The 25,339-nt window shown below is 43.6% G+C and overlaps 1 protein-coding gene across 1 annotated transcript in view; it reads left to right on the top strand.

The window, feature by feature from the left end:
- Nucleotides 1–11,607: 11,607 nt before the first annotated feature.
- LOC109867068 (transient receptor potential cation channel subfamily M member 1-like) overlaps nucleotides 11,608–25,339 on the top strand; it is a 111,394-nt gene continuing 97,662 nt past the window's right edge. The window contains exon 1 of the mRNA XM_031801479.1: nucleotides 11,608–11,694. Coding sequence (XP_031657339.1) covers nucleotides 11,608–11,694 — 87 coding nt within the window. The remainder of the gene's footprint in view (nucleotides 11,695–25,339) is intronic.

Raw genomic sequence — 25,339 nt, 5'->3', positions numbered from 1 at the left:
GTAGACCTGCACTAGGCTGGGAAGACTGAATCTGCAATAGGTAAGCAGCTTGGTTTGAAGAAATCAATTGTGGGAGCAATTATTAGGAAATGGAAGACATACAAGGCTACTGATAATCTCCCTCGATCTGGGGCTCCACACAAGATCTCACCCCGTGGGGTCAAAATGATCACAAGAACGGTGAGCAAAAATCCCAGAACCACACGGGGGGACCTAGTGAATGACCTGCAGAGAGATAGGACCAAAGTAACAAAGCCTACCATCATTAACACACTACGCCGTCAGGGACTCAAATCCTGCAGTGCCAGACGTTTCCCCCTGCTTAAGCCAGTATATGTCCAGGCCCGTCTGAAGTTTGCTAGAGAGCATTTGGATGATCCAGAAGAAGATTGGGAGAATGTCATATGGTCAGATGAAACCAAAATAGAACCTTATGGTAAAAACTCAACTCGTCGTGTTTGGAGGTCAAAGAATGCTGAGTTGCATCCAAAGAACACCATACCTACTGTGAAGCATGGGGGTGGAAACATCATGCTTTGGGGCTGTTTCTCTGCAAAGGGACCAGGACGACTGATCTGTGTAAAGGAAAGATTGAATGGGGCCATGTATTGTGAGATTTTGAGTGAAAACCTCTTTCCATCAGCAAGGGCATTGAAGATGAAACGTGGCTGGGTCTTTCAGCATGACAATGATCCCAAACACACCGCCTGGGCAACGAAGGAGTGGCTTCGTAAGAAGCATTTCAAAGTCCTGGAGTGGCCTAGCCAGTCTCCAGATCTCAACCCCATAGAAAATCTTTGGAGGGAGTTGAAAGTCCGTGTTGCCCAGCAACAGCCCCAAAACATCACTGCTCTAGAGGAGATCTGCATGGAGGAATGGGCCAAAATACCAGCAACAGTGTGTGAAAACCTTGTGAAGACTTACAGAAAACGTTTGACCTCTGTCATTGCCAACAAAGGGTATATATTGAGATAAACTTTTGTTATTGACCAAATACTTATTTTCCACAACAATTTGCAAATAAATTCATTACAAATCCTACAATGTGATTTTCGGGAATTTTTTTCTCATTTTGTCTGTCATAGTTGAAGTGTACCTATGATGAAAATTACAGGCCTCTCTCTGGGAATACTTGCACAATTGGTGGCTGACTAAATACTTTTTTGCCCCACTGTAACTGTAAGGTCCTGGGTGTCGTGAGGGTGAAATCAGGTGCAGGAAAGCAGAGTTCAATAAAGTGCTACTTTAATGCACACACGGTGAACTACGGTCAACCCACTTACGGGTGCTCAAACCAAATGCCCCAGACACAGGGAAACGAAAACAGTCTTGCACTAAATACACAAACATGTACATCTAATGGGGGCGGCAGCGTAGCCTAGTGGTTAGAGTGTTGGACTAGTAACCGGAAGGTTGCGAGTTCAAACCACCGAGCTGACAAGGTACAAATCTGTCGTTCTGCCCCTGAACAGGCAGTTAACCCATTGTTCCCAGGCCATCATTGAAAATAAGAATATGTTCTTAACTGACTTGCCTGGTTAAATAAAATTAAAATTAAATAATGCAAACACCAGGTTTACAATAATCAATCCCGCACAAAGAACCAGGCAGGCCGGCTGACTAATAAAGCCTCACTAATTATCACCAACTCAAAACAAGTGTACTCAATAAACACATAAGGATGGGGAGAAAATAATCAGTGGCAGCTAGTAGGCCGGCGCTGACGACCGCCGAGCCCCACCCGAACGGGAAGGGGAGCCACCTTCGGTCAGAGTCGTGACAGTAACTAAGGACAGTAGAGCAAAATAACTGTATCATTGAATGTGTATATTTCCCAGGGATCAAAATGACATCCAAATGATGGGGAATTTATATGATTAAATATGAAACTATTTGTGATAAGATGTAATGTGATGTTAGACGTCTAAATGAGAGAATTGTTTTTCATATGAAGTCTTAACCAAGCCACGCCCACTTGAGCACAGACAAAAGGAGGGAACACTCTTTTCCCCAAGTGCTTAAATAGGACTCGTGATGAAATTTACATTACACCAAGCAGGTGGACGGTGTGTACCCGACGTCACAAATGGTTATGAAATCGACAAGACTAAAGACAGAGAACGTGAGGAAGTGCGTCCCCACGCTGAAATGGTTACCACTCTATAGGCCAGCGAGACCAACAGCGTGAGCTGAAACTTTCTCCATTGAAGAAGATAAAGACTAATTTAAAAAATATATATATTTCACCTTTATTTAACCAGGTAGACCAGTTGAGAACAAGTTCTCATTTACAACTTGTCACGAACCCCGCTTCCTGAGTCTGTGTTTGCCTGTGTTTCTGTCCTGGAGTGAGTTTCCGGTGTCCTGGATAATTGCCGGGCAGATTAGCTTGTTGGGAGATCATGTTCACCCGCACCTGTATCCCATCAGTAATCTGCACACCTGTCCTGATCATCACCTCTCCCCTTCAAAAGCTCTGACCTGACATCCATTCCCTGCCGGATCGTTAGCCATGAACAGTATGTTGTGCCATAGTATCAGCCTCAAGTTGGATAGAATTTGTTTTGTTGTTTTGTACGTCTTGCTTGCCTTCAACTTACCTCCGTTTGTTCTGTCTTCAGTTACTCACCCGGATCATTTACCCCATTCCCGCCTGATCATCGGAGGATTCCGCTTCCCCATTGGATCCACCTATTTACTCCCATCAACTCACCACCGCTGCCCGCTACGCCACCTGGATGTATCTACCCACTCACATTCACTTGTAAATAAATACTCACCTTCTTCCTACTCTCCTTGTCCTGGTCTGCTTCTGGGTTCGATTTTGAAGAAACGTGACACAACTGCGACCTGGCCAAGATAAAGCAAAGCCATGTGACAAAATCAACAACACAGAGTTACACATAAACAGACGTACAGTCAAAAACACAACAGAAAAATCTATGTCCTGTGTGTGTAATTGTAGAAGAATAGGGTGGTAAGGCAATGAATAGGCCATAGAGGTGAAATAACTACAATTTAGCATTAACACTGGAGTGATAGATGTGCAGATGATGATGTGCAAGTAGAGATACTGGGGTGCAAAAGAGAAAGGATAAATAACAATATGGGGAGGGGGTAGTTGGGTGTGCTATTTACAGATTGGCTGTGTACAGGTACAGTGATCGGTAAGCTGCTCTGACAGCTGATGCTTAAAGAGAGAGGGAGATATAAGACTCCGCTTTCAGTGATTTTTGCAATTTGTTCTAGTCACTGGCATGAGAGAACTGTAAGGAAAGGCAGCCAAAGAAAGTGTTGGCTTTGGGGATGACCAATGAAATTTATCTGCTGGAGCCTGTGCTATGGTTGAGTGTTGCTATGGTGACCAGTGAACTGAGATAAGGCTGGGCTTTACCTAGCAAAAACTTGATTGATTGATTGAAATTGATGACCTGGAGCCAGTGGGTTTGGCGACGAATATGTAGTGAGGGCCAGCCAACGAGGGTATACAGGTCGCAGTTGTGGGTAGTATATGGGGCTTTGGTGACAAAACGGATGGCACTGTGATAGACTTCATCCAATTTGCTGAGTAGAGTGTTGGAGGCTATTTTATAAATGAAGTCAAGGATCAGTAGGATAGTCAGTTTTACGATGGTATGTTTGGCAGCATGAGTGAAGTTGGATTTGTTGAGAAATATGAAGCCGATTCTAGGTTTAATGTTGGATTGAGGATGCTTAATGTGAGTCTGGAAGGAGAGTTTACAGTCTAACCAGACACCTAGGTATTTGTAGTTGTCCACATAGTATAAGTCAGAACTGTCCAGAGTAGTGATGCTAGTCGACTACACAGGAACATTCAGTCTGTAGCTGTTCTTTAGTCTGGTAAAAGCGACCGAGAACCACCGGTTGGTACTCGGAAAGACCCATTTTAATGCAATTTTCCCAATCAAACAACCATTGGTACATCTGACCTATCTATTATAACAGGCTATAACTACGAAAGACTTTGATCTCTGGTGAACAAACCAGATACTTTCTGAATTACTCCCTGACGGATCGAGTGTTTTCAACAGAGAGACAGCAGACATACACACTTAAATATGTACATTGCAATTCTGTCGAATGAGCGGCGGTTCATGTGTAAGATTTGGCATTGTTCTCAGATATATGTACAGTTGAAGTTGGATGTTTACATACAGTCGTGGCCAAAAGTTTTGAGAATATCACAAATATTAATTTCCACAAAGTTTGCTGCTTCAGTGTCTAGATATTTTTGTCAGATGTTATTATGGAATATTGAAGTATAATTACAAGCATTTCGTAAATGTCAAAGGCTTTTATTGACAATTACATGAAGTTGATCCAAAGAGTCAAAACTTTTTCAGGACCACTGCAATCCACCCTGACAAGCTGTTAATTAACTTCTGGGCCACGTCCTGACTGATGGCAGCCCATTCTTCCATAATCAATGCTTGGAGTTTGTCAGAATTTGTGGGTTTTTGTTTGTCCACCCGCCTCTAGAGGATTGACCACAAGTTCTCAATGGGATTAAGGTCTGGGGAGTTTCCTGGCCATGGACCCAAAATATTGATGCCACTTAGTTATCACTTTTGCCTTATGGCAAGGTGCTCCATCATGCTGGAAAATGCATTGTTTGTCACCAAACTGTTCCTGGATGGTTGGGAGAAGTTGCTCTCGGAGGATGTGTTGGTACCATTCTTTATTCAAGGCTGTGGTATTAGACAAAATTGTGAGTGAGCCAACTCCCTTGGCTGAGAAGCAACCCCACATATGAATGGTCTCAGGCTGCTTTACTGTTGGCATGACACCGTTCTGATGGTAGCGCTCACCTTGTCTTCTCCGGACAAGCTTTTTTCCGGAAGCCCCAAACAATTGGAAAAGGGATTCATCTGAGAAAACAACATTTCCCCCAGTCCTCAGCAGTCCAATCCCTGTACATTTAGCAGAATAGCAGTCTGTCCCTGAGGTTTTTCCTGGAGAGAAGTGGCTTCTTTGCTGCCCTTCTTGACACCAGGCCATCCAACAAAATTCTTTGCCTCACTGTGCATGCAGATGCACTCACACCTGCCTGCTGCCATTCCTGAGCAAGCTGTGTACTGGTGATGCTTCGATCCCACAGCTGAATCAACCGTAGGAGACGGTCCTGGCGCTTGCTGGACTTTCTTGGGCACCCTGAAGCCTTCTTCACAACAATTGAACTGCTCTCCTTGAAGTTCCTGATGATCCGATAAATGGTTGATTTTGGTGCAATATCCGTGCCTGTGAAGCCCTTTTTGTGCAAAGCAATGATGATGGGTACGTGTTTCCTTGCCGGTAACCATGGTTGACAGAGGAAGAACAATGATTCCAAGCACCACCCTCATTTTGAAGCTTCCAGTCTGTTATTCGAACTCAATCAGCATGACAGAGTGATCTCCAGACTTGTCCTCGTCAATACTCAAACCTGTGTTAACGAGAGAATCACTGACATGATGTCAGCTGGTCCTTTTGTGGCAGGGCTGAAATGCAGTGGAAAATATTTTGGGGGGATTCAGTTCATTTGCATGGCAAAGAGGGACTTTGCAAGTAATTGCAATTCATCTGATCACTCTTCATAACATTCTGGAGTATATGCAAATTGCCATCATACAAACTGAGGCAGCAGTCTGTGAAAATTCATATTTGTGTCATTCTCAAAACTTTTGGCCATGACTGTACACTTAGGTTGGAGTTATTAACTCGTTATTCAACCACTCCACCAATGTCTAGTTTTGGCAAGTCAGTTAGACATCTACTTTGTGAATGACACAAGTCATTTTTTCAACAATTGTTTACAGACAGATTATTTCACTTATAATTCAATGTATCACAATTCCAGTGGGTCAGAAGTTTACATACACTATGTTGACTGTGCCTTTAAACAGCTTGGAACATTCCAGAAAATTATGTCATGACTTTAGAAGCTTATGACAGACTAATTGACATAATTTGAGTCAATTGGAGGTGTACCTGTGGATGTATTTCAAGGCCTACCTTCAAACTCAGTGCCTCTTTGCTTGATGGGAAAATAAAAATAAATCAACCAAGACCTCAGAACAAAAACTGTTGACCTCCACAAGTCTGGCTCATCCTTGGGAGCAATTTACAAATGCGTGAAGGTACCACGTTTATCTGTACAAACCATAATGTCAATTCGACGTGTTTGCATCTGGGTCTTACCCTCATTCCTGATAGTACGAACTGACCATGCCTGACCCAGCAGACCCGGGCCAGCATTCCACGGGTTGTCTGGGAGGCCACCTACCACGGTGGTAACCCAACAGCCCCTCAGTGACTCAGCTGCTAGCAGCGCCATCTCATCGGTCACTCCACTTTCTCGGGAGCCCTGCTTACCTCCTCCGGAATACTTCAATGGAGAGCCGAACACCTATTGGGCATTTCTAGCTCAGTGTGCCCTCGTCTTTGAGGTTCAGCCCTCCTCCATCCCATTGGAACACTCCAAGATAGCTGACCTCATCAAGCTGGGCTACTGCCTTGTGGGAACAACAGCCGGCCACATGTGCTAGTCTGGAGTTGTTCATGGGAGAAGTGAGGAAGGTCTTTGATGCCCGTTCTCCGGGCGATAGGCCGCCCGGAAGCTAATCCAGCTTTGGCAGGACTCCCGCAGTGTCGCTGATTATGCGATGGATTTCCGGAAATTGGCAGTAGAGAGTGCTTGGAATCAAGAGGCACTGTTTGATATGTTCCTGCACGGCGTCTCGGAGGAGGTCAAGGATGAGCTTGCAGCCCCAGAGTTACCTACGGAGCACAATTCCCTCATTGCTTTGACCATCCGTATCGATGGGCCTTGGTAGAGCTGTGCTGTCGCTAGCAGAACGGCAATAAAGGCTCGACACGAAGAGTTGTCTGTATTGCGGGACTTATGGTCATTTCGTGTCCTCTTGTCCATTAAAAAAACAGGCTCACCGGTAGAAGCGAGTACTCTGGTGGGCCATATGGAAAATGTTCCTGCTTCTCTTGCTCGCACCCCTTTTCATGTGATTCTGCTGTTGGGAGACCAGTCCAAATCTCTCGGTGACTCTGGGGCTGGCGAGAGCCTTTTGGACGCTACCCTCGCGTATAATCTGAACATCCCCACTCAGCCCCTCTCTATTCCCATGGATGGTAGAACGCTGGACGGGTGACCCACAACACAACTCCCACCAACCAACAGCGAGGCTATCCAGTTCCTGTTCATCAAGTCCCCTCAGATTCCCGTGGTATTAGGATTCTCCCGGCTCCAGTGACACAATCCTCTCATTAACTGGTCTACTGTTGTCATCATGGGCTGGAGCCCGGGCCAGTTTGCTCCTGCCGCACTGACCTTATGACTGCAGGATTTACCTTCTCCCTAGCACGACTCCGCCTCGGGGACAACTGTACTCACTGTCGGGACCAGAGACCAACGTGATGGAGACCTACATTGGGGACTACATTGGGGACTCCCTTGCTCCCTTGCCATCTGTCTTCTTCTCCCACCAGGTTCCACAGGGTTCTTCTTTGTGGAGAAGAAGGACAGGACACTGCACCCGTGCATTGACCAGAGGGATCTCAATGACATGACGGTGAAGAACCGCTACCCGCTACCACTCATCTCCTCGGCCTTAGAGCCGCTCCAGGGGGCCACCGTGTTTTCCAATCTGTGATCTACGGAACGCCTACCCACTGGTGCGGATCTGGGAAGAACACGTGCTCCACGTCCGACAGGTTCTTCAACGCCTCCTGGAGAACCAGCTGTTTGTAATAGCAGAGAAGTGCGAGTTCCATCATTCCACCATCCCTTTTTTGGGTTTCATCATCGCCGCAGGTAGTGTGCAAATTGATCCCAGGAAGGTGAGAGCGGTGGTGGATTGGCCCCAGCCTACATCCAGGGTGCAGCTGCAATGCTTCCTGGGGTTCACCAACTTCTATCAGTGCTTTATCTGGGGTTATAGCATCTTGGCTTCTCCCCTGTCCGCACTCACCTTGCCCAAGGTCCTGTTCACGTGGTCTCCATTTGCTGACCGGGCATCCCGGGACCTCAAATATCGCTTCACCACAGCTCCCATCTTGCGGAACGCCTCGACAACATTCCGCTGAAAAGGCAGTGAGCGCAATTCAAAATTTTTGGGGGGAAATATGTAACTTTCACACATGAACAAGTCCAATACCGCAAATGAAAGATAAACATCTTGTTAATCTACCCACCATATCCAATTTCAAAAAAAATTTACACCTAAAGCACAACATATGTTAGGTCTTAGCCAAGTCGAAAAAAACACACAGCCATTTTTCCAGCCAAAGACAGGAGTCACAAAAAGCAGAAATATAGATAAAATTCATCACTAACCTTTGATGATCTTTATCAGATGACACTCATAGGACATCATGTTACACAATACATGTATGTTTTGTTCGATAATGTGCATATTTACATCCAAAAATCTCAGTTTACATTGGCGCCTTTCGTGCAGTAATGTTGATTCCAAACATCCGGTGATTTTGCAGAAATAATCATAATAAACATTGATAAAAGATACAACTGTTATTCACAGAATTAAAGATAGACTTCTCCTTAACCCATCCCGCATCCGGGAGAATTGTCATCAACTACACTAACTAGCATAGCGCAACGGTCAAAAAATATTACTAGAAAATATTCATATTCATGAAATATAGTGAAACACAGTTTAGCCTTTTGTTAATCACCCTGTAATCTCAGATTTTGAAATGATGATTTACAGCCAAAGCAAGACAAGCGTTTGTGTAAGTTTATCGATAGCCTAGCATAGCATTATGTCCAGCTAGCAGCAGGAAGCTTGGTCACGAAAATCAGAAAAGCAATCAAATGATTAGTTTACCTTTGATGAGCTTCGAATGTTTTCACTCACGAGACTCCCAGTTAAACAGCAAATGTTCCTTTTTGTTCCATAAAGATCATTTTTATACCCAAAATACCTCAGTTTGGTTGGTCACGTTATGTTGAGAAATCCACCGGAAATAGAGGTCACGCCAACGGCGGAAAAAAAATCTAATTATATCCATAATATCGACAGAAACATGGAAAACGTTTTTTTTTATAATCAATCCTCAAGGTGTTTTTCAAATATCTATTTGATAATATATCAACCGGAACAATTGGCTTTTCACTAGGAGCGAGAGGAAAAATGACTACCTCTGTCTTTTACGCAAGAATCACTCTGAGAGCCCTCAGCTGGCCACTTACGCAATGTAGTCATTTACGCTCATTCATCAACATAAAGGCGTGAAACTACGTCAAAATGCTGTAGACACCTTAGGGAATACGTAGAAAAAGGGATCTGGTTGATATCCCTTTCAAGAGGTTGAACCTAACCAATGTACATAGTCCATCCGTAAATAGCCCACCCAAACTACCTACCTCATCCCCATATTGTTTTTATTTTATTTACTTTTCTGCTCTGTTGCACACCAGTATCTCTACTTGCACATCATTATCTGCTCATTTATCACTCCAGTGTTAATCTGCTAAATTGTAATTATTCGCTCCTATGGCCTATGTATTGCCTACCTCCTAATGCCTTTTGCACACACTGTTTATAGACTTTCTTTTTTCTACTGTGTCATTGCCTTGTTTATTGTGTTATTGGCTTGTTTATTGTTAACTCCATGTGTAACTGTGTTGTCATCTGTGTCACACTGCTTTGCTTTATCTTGGCCAGGTCGCAGTTGCAAATGAGAACTTGTTCTCAACTAGCCTAACTGGTTAAATAAAGGTAAAATGAAGCTCGTTTGGAGGTTAGTTGCAACAATATTGGCTCATCATTTTAGAAAGAGAGGGTCCAGATTGTCTAGTCCTGCTCATTTGTAGGGGTCCAGATTTTGCAGCTCTTTCAGAACATCAGCTGTCTGGGTTTGGGTGAAGGAGAAATAGGGGAGGCTTGGGCAAGTTGCTGTGGGGGGTGCAGGGCTGTCGAGCAGGATAGGGGTAGTCAGGTGGAAAGCATGGCCAGCCGTAGAAAAATGCTTATTGCAATTCTCAATTATTATGGATTTATCGGGGGGTGACAGTGTTTCCTAGCCTCAGTGCAGTGGTCAGCTGGGAGGAGGTGCTCTTATTCTCCATGGACTTTACAGTGTCCCAGAACCTTTTGGAGTTTGTGCTGCAGGATGCAAATTTCTGTTTGAAAAAGGTAGCCTTTGCTTTCCACTGCCTGATGGAGGTGGTGTCAGAAGATATTGTTCAATATGCAAGTAGAATGGGTAAATAGTGTCAGAATGTAAGTAATGTCAGAAGGCATTATAGAATATGTAAAAGGGTATGAAGATATTGTAGAATCGGTACATATTGTCAGAAGGTATTGTAGAACGGATAAATAGTATCAGAAGGTATTGTAGAATGGGAAAATAGTGTCAGTAGATATTTATTTTATTTTACATGGCAAGTCAGTTAAGAACAAATTCATATTTACATTGACAGCCTAGGGACAGTGGGTTAACTGCCTTGTTCAAGGGCAGAAAGACAGATTCTTAACTTGTCAGCTCAGGGATTCAATTTAGCAACCTTTCAGTTACTATCCCAACACTCTAACGACTAGGCTACCTGCCGCACAGAGTGTCAGAAGGTAAATAGTGTCAGAATACATTGTAGAATGAATAAATAGTGTGATAAGATATTGTAGAATGAATAAATAGTTCCAGAAGATATTGTAGAATGGGTAAATAGTGTCAAAGTATTTTAGAAGGAGTAAATGGTGTCAGAAGCTATTCTGTCAAGAGATACACAACATCCTGAAATATATTTAGATATCTTTGTTAGAAGAATACTATATTTCCCTTGAAGTAGTGATGCTGAATTTCAGCAGGCATGAGACTTAGGGCTGTCCCAACTCTTTCTGACACTGCTAACCCTGGTCTCTTAGCTCCCTAGCCTCCATGCCCTCTCTCTTTATAAGCCTTTTTTGGGGCAGTGGTGTGAGGGGGGGGGGCGTCTGGTGTGCAGCATTGTGCCAAAGTAGATTTACCTTCAATAACCATTTGCTAAATCTCCATCCATTAGACTGAAGCTCCAACAGCTGTGGCATTAAGCCCGATTAGAGCGCCGTACTGCAGAGGAGAGGAGAGGAGAGAGGTCCAAAGCTGCATCCCAGCCACATGTCATCTAGTGATTTCTATCCTGTGTCTCTGTATTTTGTCAATTGCTTCTGGAGCGGCAGAGAGGGCTGAGGAAAGGAGGGATAGGATGCTCTATTCTGGACTGTCTCCCCAACGCTTGAATTCTCTCTGCTCTGACTCCCAGTGACTCTGCTCTGCCATAGTTCTGCTGAATATTTGCTGCTGCTACTGCTGACTTTTAAACAGCAGACAGAGGACGTCTCTATTGACACGGCATGCTGTGCTGAGATAAGATACTGAGCTACGTTGCTGTGAATTAGAACCAGAGACTATGTTTCTGTAAGTGCCACCAGAAAGGGTCCACCTGTGAGGTGCTACCAGAAAGGGCCCATCTGTAAGGTGTTACCAGACAAGGCCCATCTGTGAGGTGCTACCAGAAAGGGCCCATCTGTGAGGTGTTACCAGACAAGGCCCACCTGTGAGGTGCTACCAGATACATGGAGAACTGACACGAGAATGGAGAAGGGAGCCGGAGGGAAGTGGGGCAGCGGCTCCTTTAAACGAGTTTCCATCAAACGCTCGGCATCCAGTGCCTCCAATAAGGTAAGAGGAGACTAACTATCTGACTGTCGAACTGACTAACTGACTAACTGCCTGACTGTCTGACTGTCTAACTGACTGACTGTCGGACTGACAAACTGACTAACTGTCTGACTGGCTGTCTGACTGACTGCCTGACTGACTAACTAACTGACTAACTAACTAACTAACTGTCGGACTGACTGACTCACTGACTGATTGTCTAACTGACTAACTGAATGTCTGACTGGCTGGCTAACTGACTAATTAACTGTCTGACTGACTGACTAACTGACTGATTGTCTGACTGACTGACTAACTGACTGTCTGACTGACTAACTGACTGCTGTCTGACTGACTGACAAGCTGACTTATTAACTGTCTGACTGACTAACTGACTGAATAACTGTCTGACTGACTAACTGACTGGCTGACTGACTAACTGACTGATTGTCTAACTGACTGTCTGACTGACTAACTGACTGTCTGACTGACTAACTGACTAACTGGCTAATTGACTAACTGACTAACTGGCTAATTGACTAACTGACTGTCTGACTGACTAGCTGACTGTCTGACTGACTAGCTGACTGTCTGACTGACCGGCTAACTGACTTGTTGACTGGCTGACTGACTAGCTGACTGACTGACTGGCTAACTGACTAGCTGACTGTCTGAATGACTGGCTTGTTGACTAGCTGGCGAACCAATGGTCTCTTGTCATGCATGGAGCTGTCACTGCTCCATGTACAACAGGGGATTCTGCCTGTTAGTGTCTTTCTGATGTTCAACAGGTGATTCTGTCTGTAGTGTTAGTGTGTGGCTGATGTTTAACAGGTGATTCTGCCTGTTAGTGTCTTGCTGATGTTCATCAGGTGATTATGTCTATAGTGTTAGTGATTGGCTGATGTTCAACAGGTGATTATGCCTGTAGTGTTAGTGATTGGCTGATGTTCAACAGGTGACTCTGCCTGTAGTGTTAGTGATTGGCTGATGTTCAACAGGTGATTCTGCCTGTAGTGTTAGTGATTGGCTGATGTTCAACAGGTGATTCTGCCTGCAGTGTTAGTGATTGGCTGTGCTCAGCATCTCGTTCATGAGTTCTAATCTAATAAAGATGTATTTGTCACATGCTTTGTAAACAAAAGGTGTAGACTAACAGTGAAATGCTTACTTATGGGTAATTTTCCAACCATGCAGAGTTCAAGATAAAAATAAAAAAAAAAAATAGAAAGTGACAGGAGTTATAAATACACAGTGAATAGTAATACCAAGTAAAAATAACATGGCTGTGTGCAGGAAGTACAATGTAATAAAATGACTATATGCAGGAAGTACAAGGTAATAACATGGCTATATAAAGGGAGTCCCGGTTATTAACATGGTTATGTACAGGAAGTACCAGGTAATAACATGGCTATGTACAGGGCGTACCAGGTAATAATATGGCTATATACAGGGCGTACCAGGTAATAACATGGCTATGTACAGGGAGTACCAGGTAAAACAATAGCTATATACAGGAAGTACCAGGTAATAACATGGGTATGTAAAGGGAGTACCAGGAAATAACATGGCTATGTACAGGGAGTACCAGGTAAAACAATAGCTATATACAGGAAGTACCAGGTAATAATATGGGTATGTACAGGAAGTTTCATGTAATAACATGGCTATACACAGCGAGTACCAGGAAATAGCATGAATATTTACAGGAAATTCCAGGTAATAATATTGATATATAGAGGAGGTTCCAGGTAATAGCATGGCTATATGCACAAAGTAACAGTACGAGTCAGGGGTATGAGGTAATAACATGGGTATATACCGTAAGTACCAGGTAATAGCATGGCTATATGCACAAAGTAACAGTACGAGTCAGGGGTATGAGGTAATAACATGGGTATATACCGTAAGTACCAGGTAATAGCATGGCTATATGCACAAAGTAACAGTACGAGTCAGGGGTATGAGGTAATAACATGGGTATATACCGTAAGTACCAGGTAATAGCATGGCTATATGCACAAAGTAACAGTACGAGTCAGGGGTATGAGGTAATAACATGGGTATATACCGTAAGTCAAATCAAATCAAATCAAATTTATTTATATAGCCCTTCGTACATCAGCTGATATCTCAAAGTGCTGTACAGAAACCCAGCCTAAAACCCCAAACAGCAAGCAATGCAGGTGTAGAAGCACGGTGGCTAGGAAAAACTCCCTAGAAAGGCCAATACCTAGGAAGAAACCTAGAGAGGAACCAGGCTATGTGGGGTGGCCAGTCCTCAGGTAATAACATGGCTATATACAAGGATTACCAGTACGGAGTCGATGTGCTGGGGTATGAGGTAATTACATGTCTATATACAGGGAGTACCAGTACTGAGTCAATATGCAGGGGTACGAGGTAATTACATGTCTATATACAGGGAGTACCCGTACTGAGTCAATATGCAGGGGTACAAGATAATAACATTGCTATATACAGGGAGTACCAGTACTGAGTCAATATGCAGGGGTACGAGGTAATTACATGTCTATATACAGGGAGTACCAGTACTGAGTCAATATGCAGGGGTACAAGATAATAACATTGCTATATAAAGGGAGTACCAGTACTGAGGCGAATGTGCTGGGGTACTAGGTAATAACATGGCTATATACAGGGAGTACCAGTACTGAGGCGATGTGCAGGGGTACGAGGTAAATACATGTCTATATACAGGAAGTACAAGTACTGAGGCGATGTGCAGGGGTATGAGGTAATACCTCGTCTGTATAAAGGGAGTACCAGTACTGAGTCAATGTGCAGGGGTACGAGGTAATAACATGGCTATATACAGGGAGTACCAGTACTGAGGCGATGTGCAGGGGTACGAGGTAAATACATGTCTATATACAGGAAGTACCAGTACTGAGTCAATGTGCAGGGGTACTAGGTAATAACATGACTATACAGGGAGTACCAGTACTGAGTCAATGTGCAGGGGTATGAGGTAATAACATGACTATATAAAGGGAGTACCAGTACTGAGTCGATGTGCTGGGGTACGAGGTAATTTAGGTAGATTTGTACATCAAATCAAATCAAATCAAATCAAATGTATTTGTCACATACACATGGTTAGCAGATGTTAATGCGAGTGTAGCGAAATGCTTGTGCTTCTAGTTCCGACAATGCAGTAATAACGAACAAGTAATCTAACTAACAATTCCAAAAAAAACTACTGTCTTATACACAGTGTAAGGGGATAAAGAATATGTACATAAGGATATATGAATGAGTGATGGTACAGAGCAGCATAGGCAAGATACAGTAGATGATATCGAGTACAGTATATACATATGAGATGAGTATGTAAACCAAGTGGCATAGTTAAAGTGGCTAGTGATACATGTATTACATAAGGATGCAGTCGATGATATAGAGTACAGTATCTACGTATGCATATGAGATTAATAATGTAGGGTAAGTAACATTATATAAGGTAGCATTGTTTAAAGTGGCTAGTGATATATTTACATCATTTCCCATCAATTCCCATGATTAAAGTGGCTGGAGTAGAGTCAGTGGCATTGACAGTGTGTTGGCAGTCACTCAATGTTAGTGGTGGCTGTTTAACAGTCTGATGGCCTTGAGATAGAAGCTGTTTTTCAGTCTCTCGGTCCCAGCTTTGATGCACCTGTACTGACCTCGCCTTCTGGATGACAGCGGGGTGAACAGGCAGTGGCTCGGGTGGTTGATGTCCTTGATGATCTTTATGGCCTTCCTGTAGCATCGGGTGGTGTAGGTGTCCTGGAGGGCAGGTAGTTTGCCCCCGGTGATGCGTTGTGCAGACCTCACTACCCTCTGGAGAGCCTTACGGTTGAGGGCGGTGCAGTTGCCATACCAGGCGGTGATACAGCCCGCCAGGATGCTCTCGATTGTGCATCTGTAGAAGTTTGTGAGTGCTTTTGGTGACAAGCCGAATTTCTTCAGCCTCCTGAGGTTGAAGAGGCGCTGCTGCGCCTTCCTCACGATGCTGTCTGTGTGAGTGGACCAATTCAGTTTGTCTGTGATGTGTATGCCGAGGAACTTAAAACTTGCTACCCTCTCCACTACTGTTCCATCGATGTGGATGGGGGGGTGTTCCCTCTGCTGTTTCCTGAAGTCCACAATCATCTCCTTAGTTTTGTTGACGTTGAGTGTGAGGTTATTTTCCTGACACCACACTCCGAGGGCCCTCACCTCCTCCCTGTAGGCCGTCTCGTCGTTGTTGGTAATCAAGCCTACCACTGTTGTGTCGTCCGCAAACTTGATGATTGAGTTGGAGGCGTGCGTGGCCACGCAGTCGTGGGTGAACAGGGAGTACAGGAGAGGGCTCAGAACGCACCCTTGTGGTTGCCCCAGTGTTGAGGATCAGCGGGGAGGAGATGTTGTTGCCTACCCTCACCACCTGGGGGCGGCCCGTCAGGAAGTCCAGTACCCAGTTGCACAGGGCGGGGTCGAGACCCAGGGTCTCGAGCTTGATGACGAGCTTGGAGGGTACTATGGTGTTACATATAGGTAAGGATAACGTGACTCGGCAACAGGATAGATTATTTGTTTGCCAATTAGCTGCTGCTGTTCTGGACTTGAGGACTGTGATGGGACATCTGGTGGCATGTATTTTGGGGTATGCATGAGTGTCTGAGCTATGTGCCAGTAGTTCAAACAGACAGCTCTTTGCATTCAACATGTCAATACCTCTCATAAATACAAGTAGTGATGAAGTCAATCTCTCCTCCAGTTTGAGCCAGCAGAGATTAATATGCAAATTATTAAATTAGCTCTCTGTGTTCATCCAAGGGCCAGCCGTGCTGCCCTGTTCTGAGCCAATTGCTATTTTCCTAAGTCCCTCTTTGTGGCACCTGACCACACGACTGAACAGTAGTCCAGGTGCGACAAAACTAGGGCCTGTAGGACCTGCCTAGTTGATAGCGCTGTTTAGAATGTAGAGCAGCGCTTCTATGGACAGACTTCTCCCCATCCTAGTTACTATTGTATCAATATGTTTTGACCATGACAGTTACAATCAAGGGTTATTCCAAGCTGTTTAGACTTTTCAACTTGCTCAATTACCACATTATTCATTACAATATTTAGTTGAGTTTAGGGTTTAGTGAATGATTTGTCCCAAACACAATGCCTTTAGTTTTTTGAAATACTTAGAATTGAACGTATTCCTTACAACCCATTCTGAAACTAACTGCAGCTCTTCAAATCAAATGAAATCAAATGTTATTTGTCACATACACATAGTTAGCAGATGTTAATGCGAGTGAAGTGAAATGCTTGTGCTTTTAGTTCCGACCATGCAGTAATATCTAACAAGTAATCTAACCTAACAATTTCACAACAACCACCTTATACACACAAGTGTAAAGGACTGATTAAGAATATGTACATACAAATATTTGAATGAGTGATGGCCGAAAGGCATAGGCAAGATGCAGTAGATGGTATAGAGTACAGTATATACATATGAGATGAGTAATGTAGGCTATGTAAACATTATATAAAGTGGCATTGTTTATAGTGGCTAGTGATACATTTATTACATCCATTTTTCCATGATTAAAGTAGCTAGAGTTGAGTCAGTATGTTGGAAGCAGCCATTCAATGTTAGTGATGGCTGTTTAACATTCTGATGGCCTTGAGATAGAATCTGTTTTTCAGTCTCTCGGTCCCAGCTTTGATACACCTGTACTGACCTCGCCTTCTCGATTGTGCATCTGTAAAAGTTTGTGGGTGTTTTTGGTAACAAGACAAATTTCTTCAGCCTCCTGAGGTCTTTGTTAAGTGTTGCAGTCATTTCACTCACTGTGGTAGCTGCCGTGCAAAGTGTTTAGTCATCAGCATACATAGACACAAAGCCAGTGGCATGTCAATTCGTAAAGATTTTAAAAACGGGACCAAGACAGCTGCCCTTGGGAATTCCTGATTCTACCTGGATTTTGTTGGAGAGGCTTCCGTGAAAGAACACCCTCTGTGTTCTGGTAGACAGGTAACTCTTTATCCACAATATAGAAGGGGGTGTAAAGCCATAACACATACATTTTTCCAGCTACAGACTATAATCGATCATGTCAAAAGTATCGCTTAAGTCTAACAATACAGCCCCCACATTATTGTTATCATCAATTTCTCTCAGCCAATCCTCAGTCATTTCTGTAAGTGCTGTGCTTGTTGAATGTCCTTCCCTATAAGCGTGCTGAAAATCTGTTGTTAATTTGTTAACTGTAAAATAACATTGTATCTGGTCAAGCACCATTTTTTCCAAAACTTTATAGAGTGTTGGTAACAGGTTGATTGGTTGGCTGTTTGACCCAGTAATGGGGGCTTCACTATTCTTAGGTAGGGGAATAACTTTAGCTTCCCTCCAGGTCTGAGTGCACAAGCTCTCTAGTAGGTTTAAAATGAAGATGTGGAAAATAGGAGTGGCAATATCATCTGCTATTATCCTCAGTAATTTTCAATCCAAGTTGTCAGACCCTGGAGGTTTGTCATTGTTGATAGACAACAATACTTTTTTCACCTCTTCCAAATATACTTTACGGAATTCAAAATTACGATGCTTGTCTTTCATAATTTGGTCAGATATACTTGAATGTGGTGTCAGCGTTTGTTGCTTGCATGTCATGCCTGAATTTGTTAATCTTGCCAATTAATAAATCATTGAAGTAGTTCGCAATATCAGTGAGTTTTGTTATGAATGAGCCATCTGATTCAATGAATAATGGAGAGCAGTTTTCCTTTTTGGCGAAAATGTCATTTAAGGTGCTCAACTTTTTTTTACTAGCATTCTTTGTAACTTATCTATGTTTCATAGTGTAGTTTCTTCTTTTTATTCAGTTTAGTCACATGATTTCTCAATAATTTTCAGGACGTTTGCCAGTCGGTTGTACAGAGACCTATTTGCCATTTATTTTGCGTCATCCATCTCAACCGTACAATTTTTCAATTTTTCATCAATCCAGAGCTATTTAACAGTTTTGACTGTCATTCTCTTAATGGGTGCATGCTTATTAGTAACTAGGATAAACAATTTCATAAATGTGTCAAGTGCAGCGTCTGATTGCTCCTCATTACACACCACAGACCAACAAATATTCTTTACATCAACAACATAGGAATCACTACAAAATGTATTGTATGACCTCTTATAAATGATATTAGGCCCAGACATTGGAACCCCTGGTTTTCCTAGATATGGCTTTTATATTGTGATGACTACAGCTTATGGATTTGGATAATGCTTTCAAACAGACTTCTGAAGCATTAGTGAAAATTGTGATCAGTACATGTTGATGATTTCATTCCTGTTGTAAGGATCAACGCTGTTAGACGAGAAGCAGGTACAGGAGAATATTTAATGAATAACGGACATGAAACAGGACAGGAACAGCGTCTGGAAAAATAACGACATCAATGCTGATACAGGGAACAGACTGAGGAGCAGACAGAAATAGGGTAGGCAATCAACAAAGTGAAGGAGTCCAGGTGAGTCCAGTGAGCGCTAATAATCATAGTGATGGTGTCAGGAGTGCGTAATGAAGTGCAGCCTCGGGTGCCAAATAAATTAAAATAAAATAAAATGTATTTTCGTAGCCCTTCGTACATCAGCTGATATCTCAAAGTGCTGTACAGAAACCCAGCCTAAAACCCCAAACAGCAAGCAATGCAGGTGTAGAAGCACGGTGGCTAGGAAAAACTCCCTAGAAAGGCTAAAACCTAGGAAGAAACCTAGAGAGGAAACAGGCTATGAGGGGTGGCCAGTCCTCTTCTGGCTGTGCCGGGTGGAGATTATAACAGAACATGGGCAAGATTTTTAAATGTTCATAAATGACCAGCATGGTCAAATAATAATAATCACAGGCAGAACAGTTGAAACTGGAGCAGCAGCAGGCCAGGTGGACTGGGGACAGCAAGGAGTCATCATGCCAGGTTGTCCTGAGGCATGGTCCTAGGGCTCAGGTCCTCTGAGAGAGAGAAAGAAAGAGAGAACGAGAGAATTAGAGAGAGCATACTTAAATTCACACAGGACACCAGATAAGACAGGAGAAGTACTCCAGATATAACAAACTGACCCTAGCCCCCCGACACATAAACTACTGCAGCATAAATACTGGAGGCTGAGACAGGAGGGGTCAGGAGACACTGTGGCCCCATCCAATGATACCCCCGGACAGGGCAAAACAGGACGGGTATAACCCCACCACTTTGCAAAAGCACAGCCTCCACACCACTAGACGGATATCTTCAACCACAAACTTACCATCCTGAGACAAGGCCGAGTATAGCCCACAAAGATCTCTGCCACGGCACAACCCAGGGGGGGGGCACCAACCCAGACAGGGCGATGACATCAGTGACTCAACCCACTCAAGTTACGCACCCCTCCTAGGGACGACATGAAAGAGCACCAGTAAGCCAATGACTCAGCCCCTGTAATAGGGTTAGAGGCAGAGAATCCCAGTGGAAAGAGGGGAACCGGCCAGGCAGAGACAGCAAGGGCGGTCCGTTGCTCCAAAGCCTTTCCGTTCACCTTCACACTCCTGGGTCAGACTACATTCAATCATATGACCCACTGAAGATGAGTCTTCAGTAAAGTCTTAAAGGTTGAGACCGAGTTTGCGTCTCTCACAGGGGTAGGCAGACCGTTCCATAAAAATGGAGCTCTATAGGAGAAAGCCCTGCCTCCAGCTGTTTGCTTAGAAATTCTAGGGACAATTAGGAGGCCTGCTTCTTGTGACCATAGCGTATGTGTAGGTATGTACGGCAGGACCAAATCAGAGAGATAGGTAGGAGCAAGCCCATGTAATGCTTTGTAGGTTAGCAGTAAAACCTTGAAATCAGCCCTTGCCTTGACAGGAAGCCAGTGTAGGGAGGCCCCTGGGATAATGTACATTTGCTGAAGCATTATGATAACTCAGCGACACAATGGTAAAGACTAAATGTGCTGGGATTGGGACAATGATAAGTCACTGTCTCATTGCAGCCTTATAATGCAAATGATTTGGGTGGATCCCATCCTCGTTAATATTTGAGCTTTGTTTCCAGAAGGTATCAAAATTGTCAATTAATCTTACACCCACAGAGCTGTAATAGACTCGTAGCCAATTGGATTCCACGCTTCAAGATTGCTTAGATCACATGGACTGGGATATGTTCCGGGTAGCCTCAGAGAACAACACTGACATGTACGTGAGCGAGTTTATATAAGGAAGGGCATAGGAGATGTTGCAACCACTGTGACTACTAAAACATTCCTTAACCAGAAACCGTGGGTTGATGGCAGCATTTGCTCAAAACTGAAAGTACTTACCACTGAATTTAATCATGGCAATGCGACTGGGAATATGGCTGAATACAGTGTAGTTATTCGCTCCATAAGTCAATCAAACAAGCAAAGTGCCAGTATAGACACAAAGTGGAGTCGCAATTCAACAGCTCAAACACGAGACGTATGTGGCAGGGTCTACAGACAATTACGGATTACAAAAAGAAAACCAACCCCGTTGTAGACATCTACGTCTTGCTTGCAGACAAATTAAACAACTTCTTTGAGGACAATACAGTGCCACTGATGCATCCCGCTACCAAAGACTGTGGGCTCTCCTTTTCTGTTTCCGACGTCAGTAAAACATGTAAATGTGTTGAACCTCGCAATGCTGCCGGCCCAGACGATATCCCTTGCCGCGTCCTCATAGTATGCGCAGACAAGCTAGCTGGTGTGTTTACGGACATATTCAATCAATCCCTATCACAGTCTGCTGTCCCCACATGCTTCAACATATTCCTGTTCCAAAGAAATCCAAGGTAACTGAACTAAATTACTTTCGCCCTGTAGCACTCACTTCTGTCTTCATGAAGTGCTTTGAGAGACTAGTTAAGGATCATATCACCTCCACCTTACCAGGCACCCTAGACCCACTTCAAATTTGCTTACAACCCCAATAGGTCCACAGACGATGCAATCACCATAACACTGCACACTGCCCTAACCCATCTGGACAAAAGGAATACCTATGTAAGAATGCTGTTCATTGACTACATCTCAGCATTCAACACCATAGTACCCTCCAAACTCATCGTTAAGCTCGAGACCCTGGGTCTCGACCCCGCCCTGTGCAACTGGGTACTGGACTTCCTTTTCACCCACGTCTGCGTGGCCATGCACGCCTCCAACTCAATCATCAAGTTTGCAGACGACACAACACTGTTAGGATTGATTACCAACAACAACGAGACAGCCTACAAGGGGGAAGTGAGGGCCCTCTGAGTGTGGTGTCAGGAAAATAACTTCTCACTCAATGTCAGCAAAACAAAGGAGATGATCGTTGACTTCAGGAAACAGCAGAGGGAGCACCCCCCTATCCACATCGACGGGACAGCAGTGGAGCAGGTGGAACATTTTACATTACTCGGTGTGCATATCACCTACAAACTGAAATGGTCCACACACACACAGAGAGTGTGGTGAAGAAGGCGCAACAGCAGTTAAAAAAATACCAAAATTAAGCTCACCTTGAGTTGAACAAGGAGCAGCCATTTCCTGGTTCTATGTAGTAGAGGGGTGCAGTGGGGGAAACTGATCATAGTCCAGGAAGGTCCCATTATGATCCTCTTGGATGTTTTGATAGGAAACATTTAAAGATTAACATTTAGTCCACACATGCCTATCTCAGGATATCTAAGGAATCAGGATATCTGGAGGGAATCCAACAATTATTTGCAGACGAATATATATATATTTTTTAAATCATATTTGTCAAATTTATTGAGCATGTGGTGAAAAGTCAGAAATGCATCAGAAATTATCCTAATTTACAGCATATCATAAAGCCTATTAGGATTTGGATGTGGACCCCAGCCAGGAGAAGCATACCTGGATTAAATTCAGCTTCCTCTCTTGAAGGTGCTGAGAAAACAGTACTCTAGTACCAACTCGTTCCCCTGACTCTGGTATCCACAGATTAAAACAACTCATTCCCCTCACTCTGGTATCCACAGATTAAAAGTAGCGTGCAATCCCCAGGAAAGTTACTCTATTTACAGACACAGTACATTCATCACTACTTTCTCTACATATAGTACATCATGACTATACTACAGTACAGGGACTGTTACAGCAGGGACTGTTACTGTTACAGCATATAGTAGGCTACAGCACATCATGAATATACATACAGGTATCTCCTGGCACCAAAACTAGATGTCATGACCTAATGTCATAAAAACTCTACACTGTCTGAAAAAACACAATCCAGGATTAACGGTCACAATGTCAACAGACATTTTCATTTGAGCAGCTGGGCTGTATTCTTTTCTCCTCTGTCTCTCTTTATTTGAGCAGCTGGGCTGCACAACAAGTTTAATGTGTGCATAGTTACTGTATTGTAAGGATAACCCTTACATTTTTATCTTACCTTTATTTAACTAGGCAAGTCAGTTAAGAACAAATTCTTAATGACATCTTAGGAACAGTGGGTTAACTGCCTGTTCAGGGGCAGAACAACAGATTTTACCTTGTCAGCTCGGGGATTCGATCTTGCAGCCTTTCAGTTACTAGTCCAATGCTCTAACCACTAGGCTACCTGCCGCTATCTACTCTAATATCAATGTTGATATTTGTAACAGAAAGATAATAATATATGTATGCCATTTACTAGATGCTTTTTATCATATGGATGGCCCCAGTGGTAAATCAAACCCAACATCTACCAACTGAGCGACAAAACACTAGGTGAGGTGATGATACAGTGATTAGTGACAGTAGACCTTACAGTGAAATGCTTACTTACAGGCTCTAACCAATAGTGCAAAAAAAGGTATTAGGTGAACAATAGGTAGGTAAAGAAGTGAAACAACAGTAAAAAGACAGTCTATATACAGTAGCGAGGCTATAAAAGTAGTGAGGCTACATACAGACACCGGTTAGTCAGGCTGATTGAAGTAGTATGTACATGTAGATATGGTTAAAGTGACTATGCATATATGATGAACAGAGAGTAGCAGTAGCGTAAAAGAGGGGTTTGTGAGCGGAATTACGACAAGCCTTTTATTTTCCTATAACTTCCAAATCTTGCTTATTGCGCTTCAGACTACACACACTTTGTACATTCAGATCCACAGAACCAGATACGCAGCTTGTGAACAGGCAAGGCAGGCAACTGCTTGGGGCCCCTGACCATTAGGGGGCTCCTGAGCGCTGACAAACTTTACTTCACAGCAAAGTCTCAAAATGTGGCAACCGCAGTGATTGCAGCCCCCTCCCCTAAAACAAACTATGGATGACTTACAATTATATCTCAGTAGGAGATGGGCCCATGGGCCCCATGAAGAGAGGGGAAACTAAAAGCAAATATTCTCTCAGCTCCAACGTGACAATGGCAAGTGCTAGTGAGACCGAGAGAAGCACATTTGAAGAGGTACCGCCGTCTTTCAAAGCTGCTGTGTGGGAACATTTTGTATTCAGCGTTTAATACAATGACGAGGGTAAGAAGACCGTAAACAAAGTAGATTCTGCAAGCATTGCTTTGCCACTGTCGGCTACTGGAAACACTTCTAACAGGATGTGTCATTGACTTGGCCATCACCGGCCAGTATCCCTTGCAGGTGGAGCTGGAGCAAGGAGTCAACTCCTTAGCGAAAACATAACAATCTCTCGCTGCAGCCTTCCAACAGCAATTTGCTACAATTCAGAAAAACATAAATAAATAACGAAAGCAGTGTGAGTATTCATAGCCAAAGATTTGCAGCCCTATGCGGTGGTTACTTACCCGGGATTTCGTCACCTGATGAAAAAAATTGTTACAATGTCCCCTCCAGCACACATTTCAGCAGCAAAGTAATTCCCAAACTCTATGAAACACCACAGAGAGAAATTGAAAAAGAATTAACACAGACACCCTATCTAGCTCTCTCCACTGACAGCTGGATCTCCACAGTAACTCAAAGCTACCTCACTGTGACGGTTCACTATGTAAAGGAAGCTGACTTGATGTTGCACTTTGTAATTTTTTATGTTTTTCTCCCCTTGATTTCCCACAGTAGAGACAGAAATCAGGCCTAGTCAGTCATGCTGCCATTTTTCTGAATGGAATGTTTAATTTGTCTTAAGGCAAAATAAAGAGTTCATTGTTTAAAGGGTGATGTGTTTTTATTATTTTCTTAAATATAAAGATAGTGAAACCGTACTGTTACCGTACTGTACTGGCACACAAACCGTGATATATAGCGAACTGCTTTCAAGCACATTTCAGAGTGACTTAATCACAGGAGTGCAGCAGCCATTAGAAAGAATCAGTCTGCCGCCTCTGGTGGTCACACTGGACCATTACCAGGGGTTTTACTGCTGTACTGGAGAGAGAGACAATGGGGAAAGGGGGGAAGAGATTGAGTGAGTGGGTGAGTGAGTGAGTGAGTGAGTGAGTGAGTGAGTGAGTGAGTGAGTGAGTGAGTGAGTGAGTGAGTGAGTGAGTGAGTGAGTGAGTGAGTGAGTGAGTGAGTGAGTGAGTGAGTGAGTGAGTGAGAGACTCCCCTCGCAGAACTGCTTTCCCCAGACATGAATACATACTGTCCGGTAACTCAAATCCAATTTGATTCATCACAGGCATCGTAAACAGCAAGTCTGGACTAACAG

Source organism: Oncorhynchus kisutch, linkage group LG22, assembly GCF_002021735.2.
Source record: "Oncorhynchus kisutch isolate 150728-3 linkage group LG22, Okis_V2, whole genome shotgun sequence".
Taxonomy (NCBI): domain Eukaryota; kingdom Metazoa; phylum Chordata; class Actinopteri; order Salmoniformes; family Salmonidae; genus Oncorhynchus; species Oncorhynchus kisutch.
This window is presented reverse-complemented; position numbering and strand designations above follow the sequence as displayed.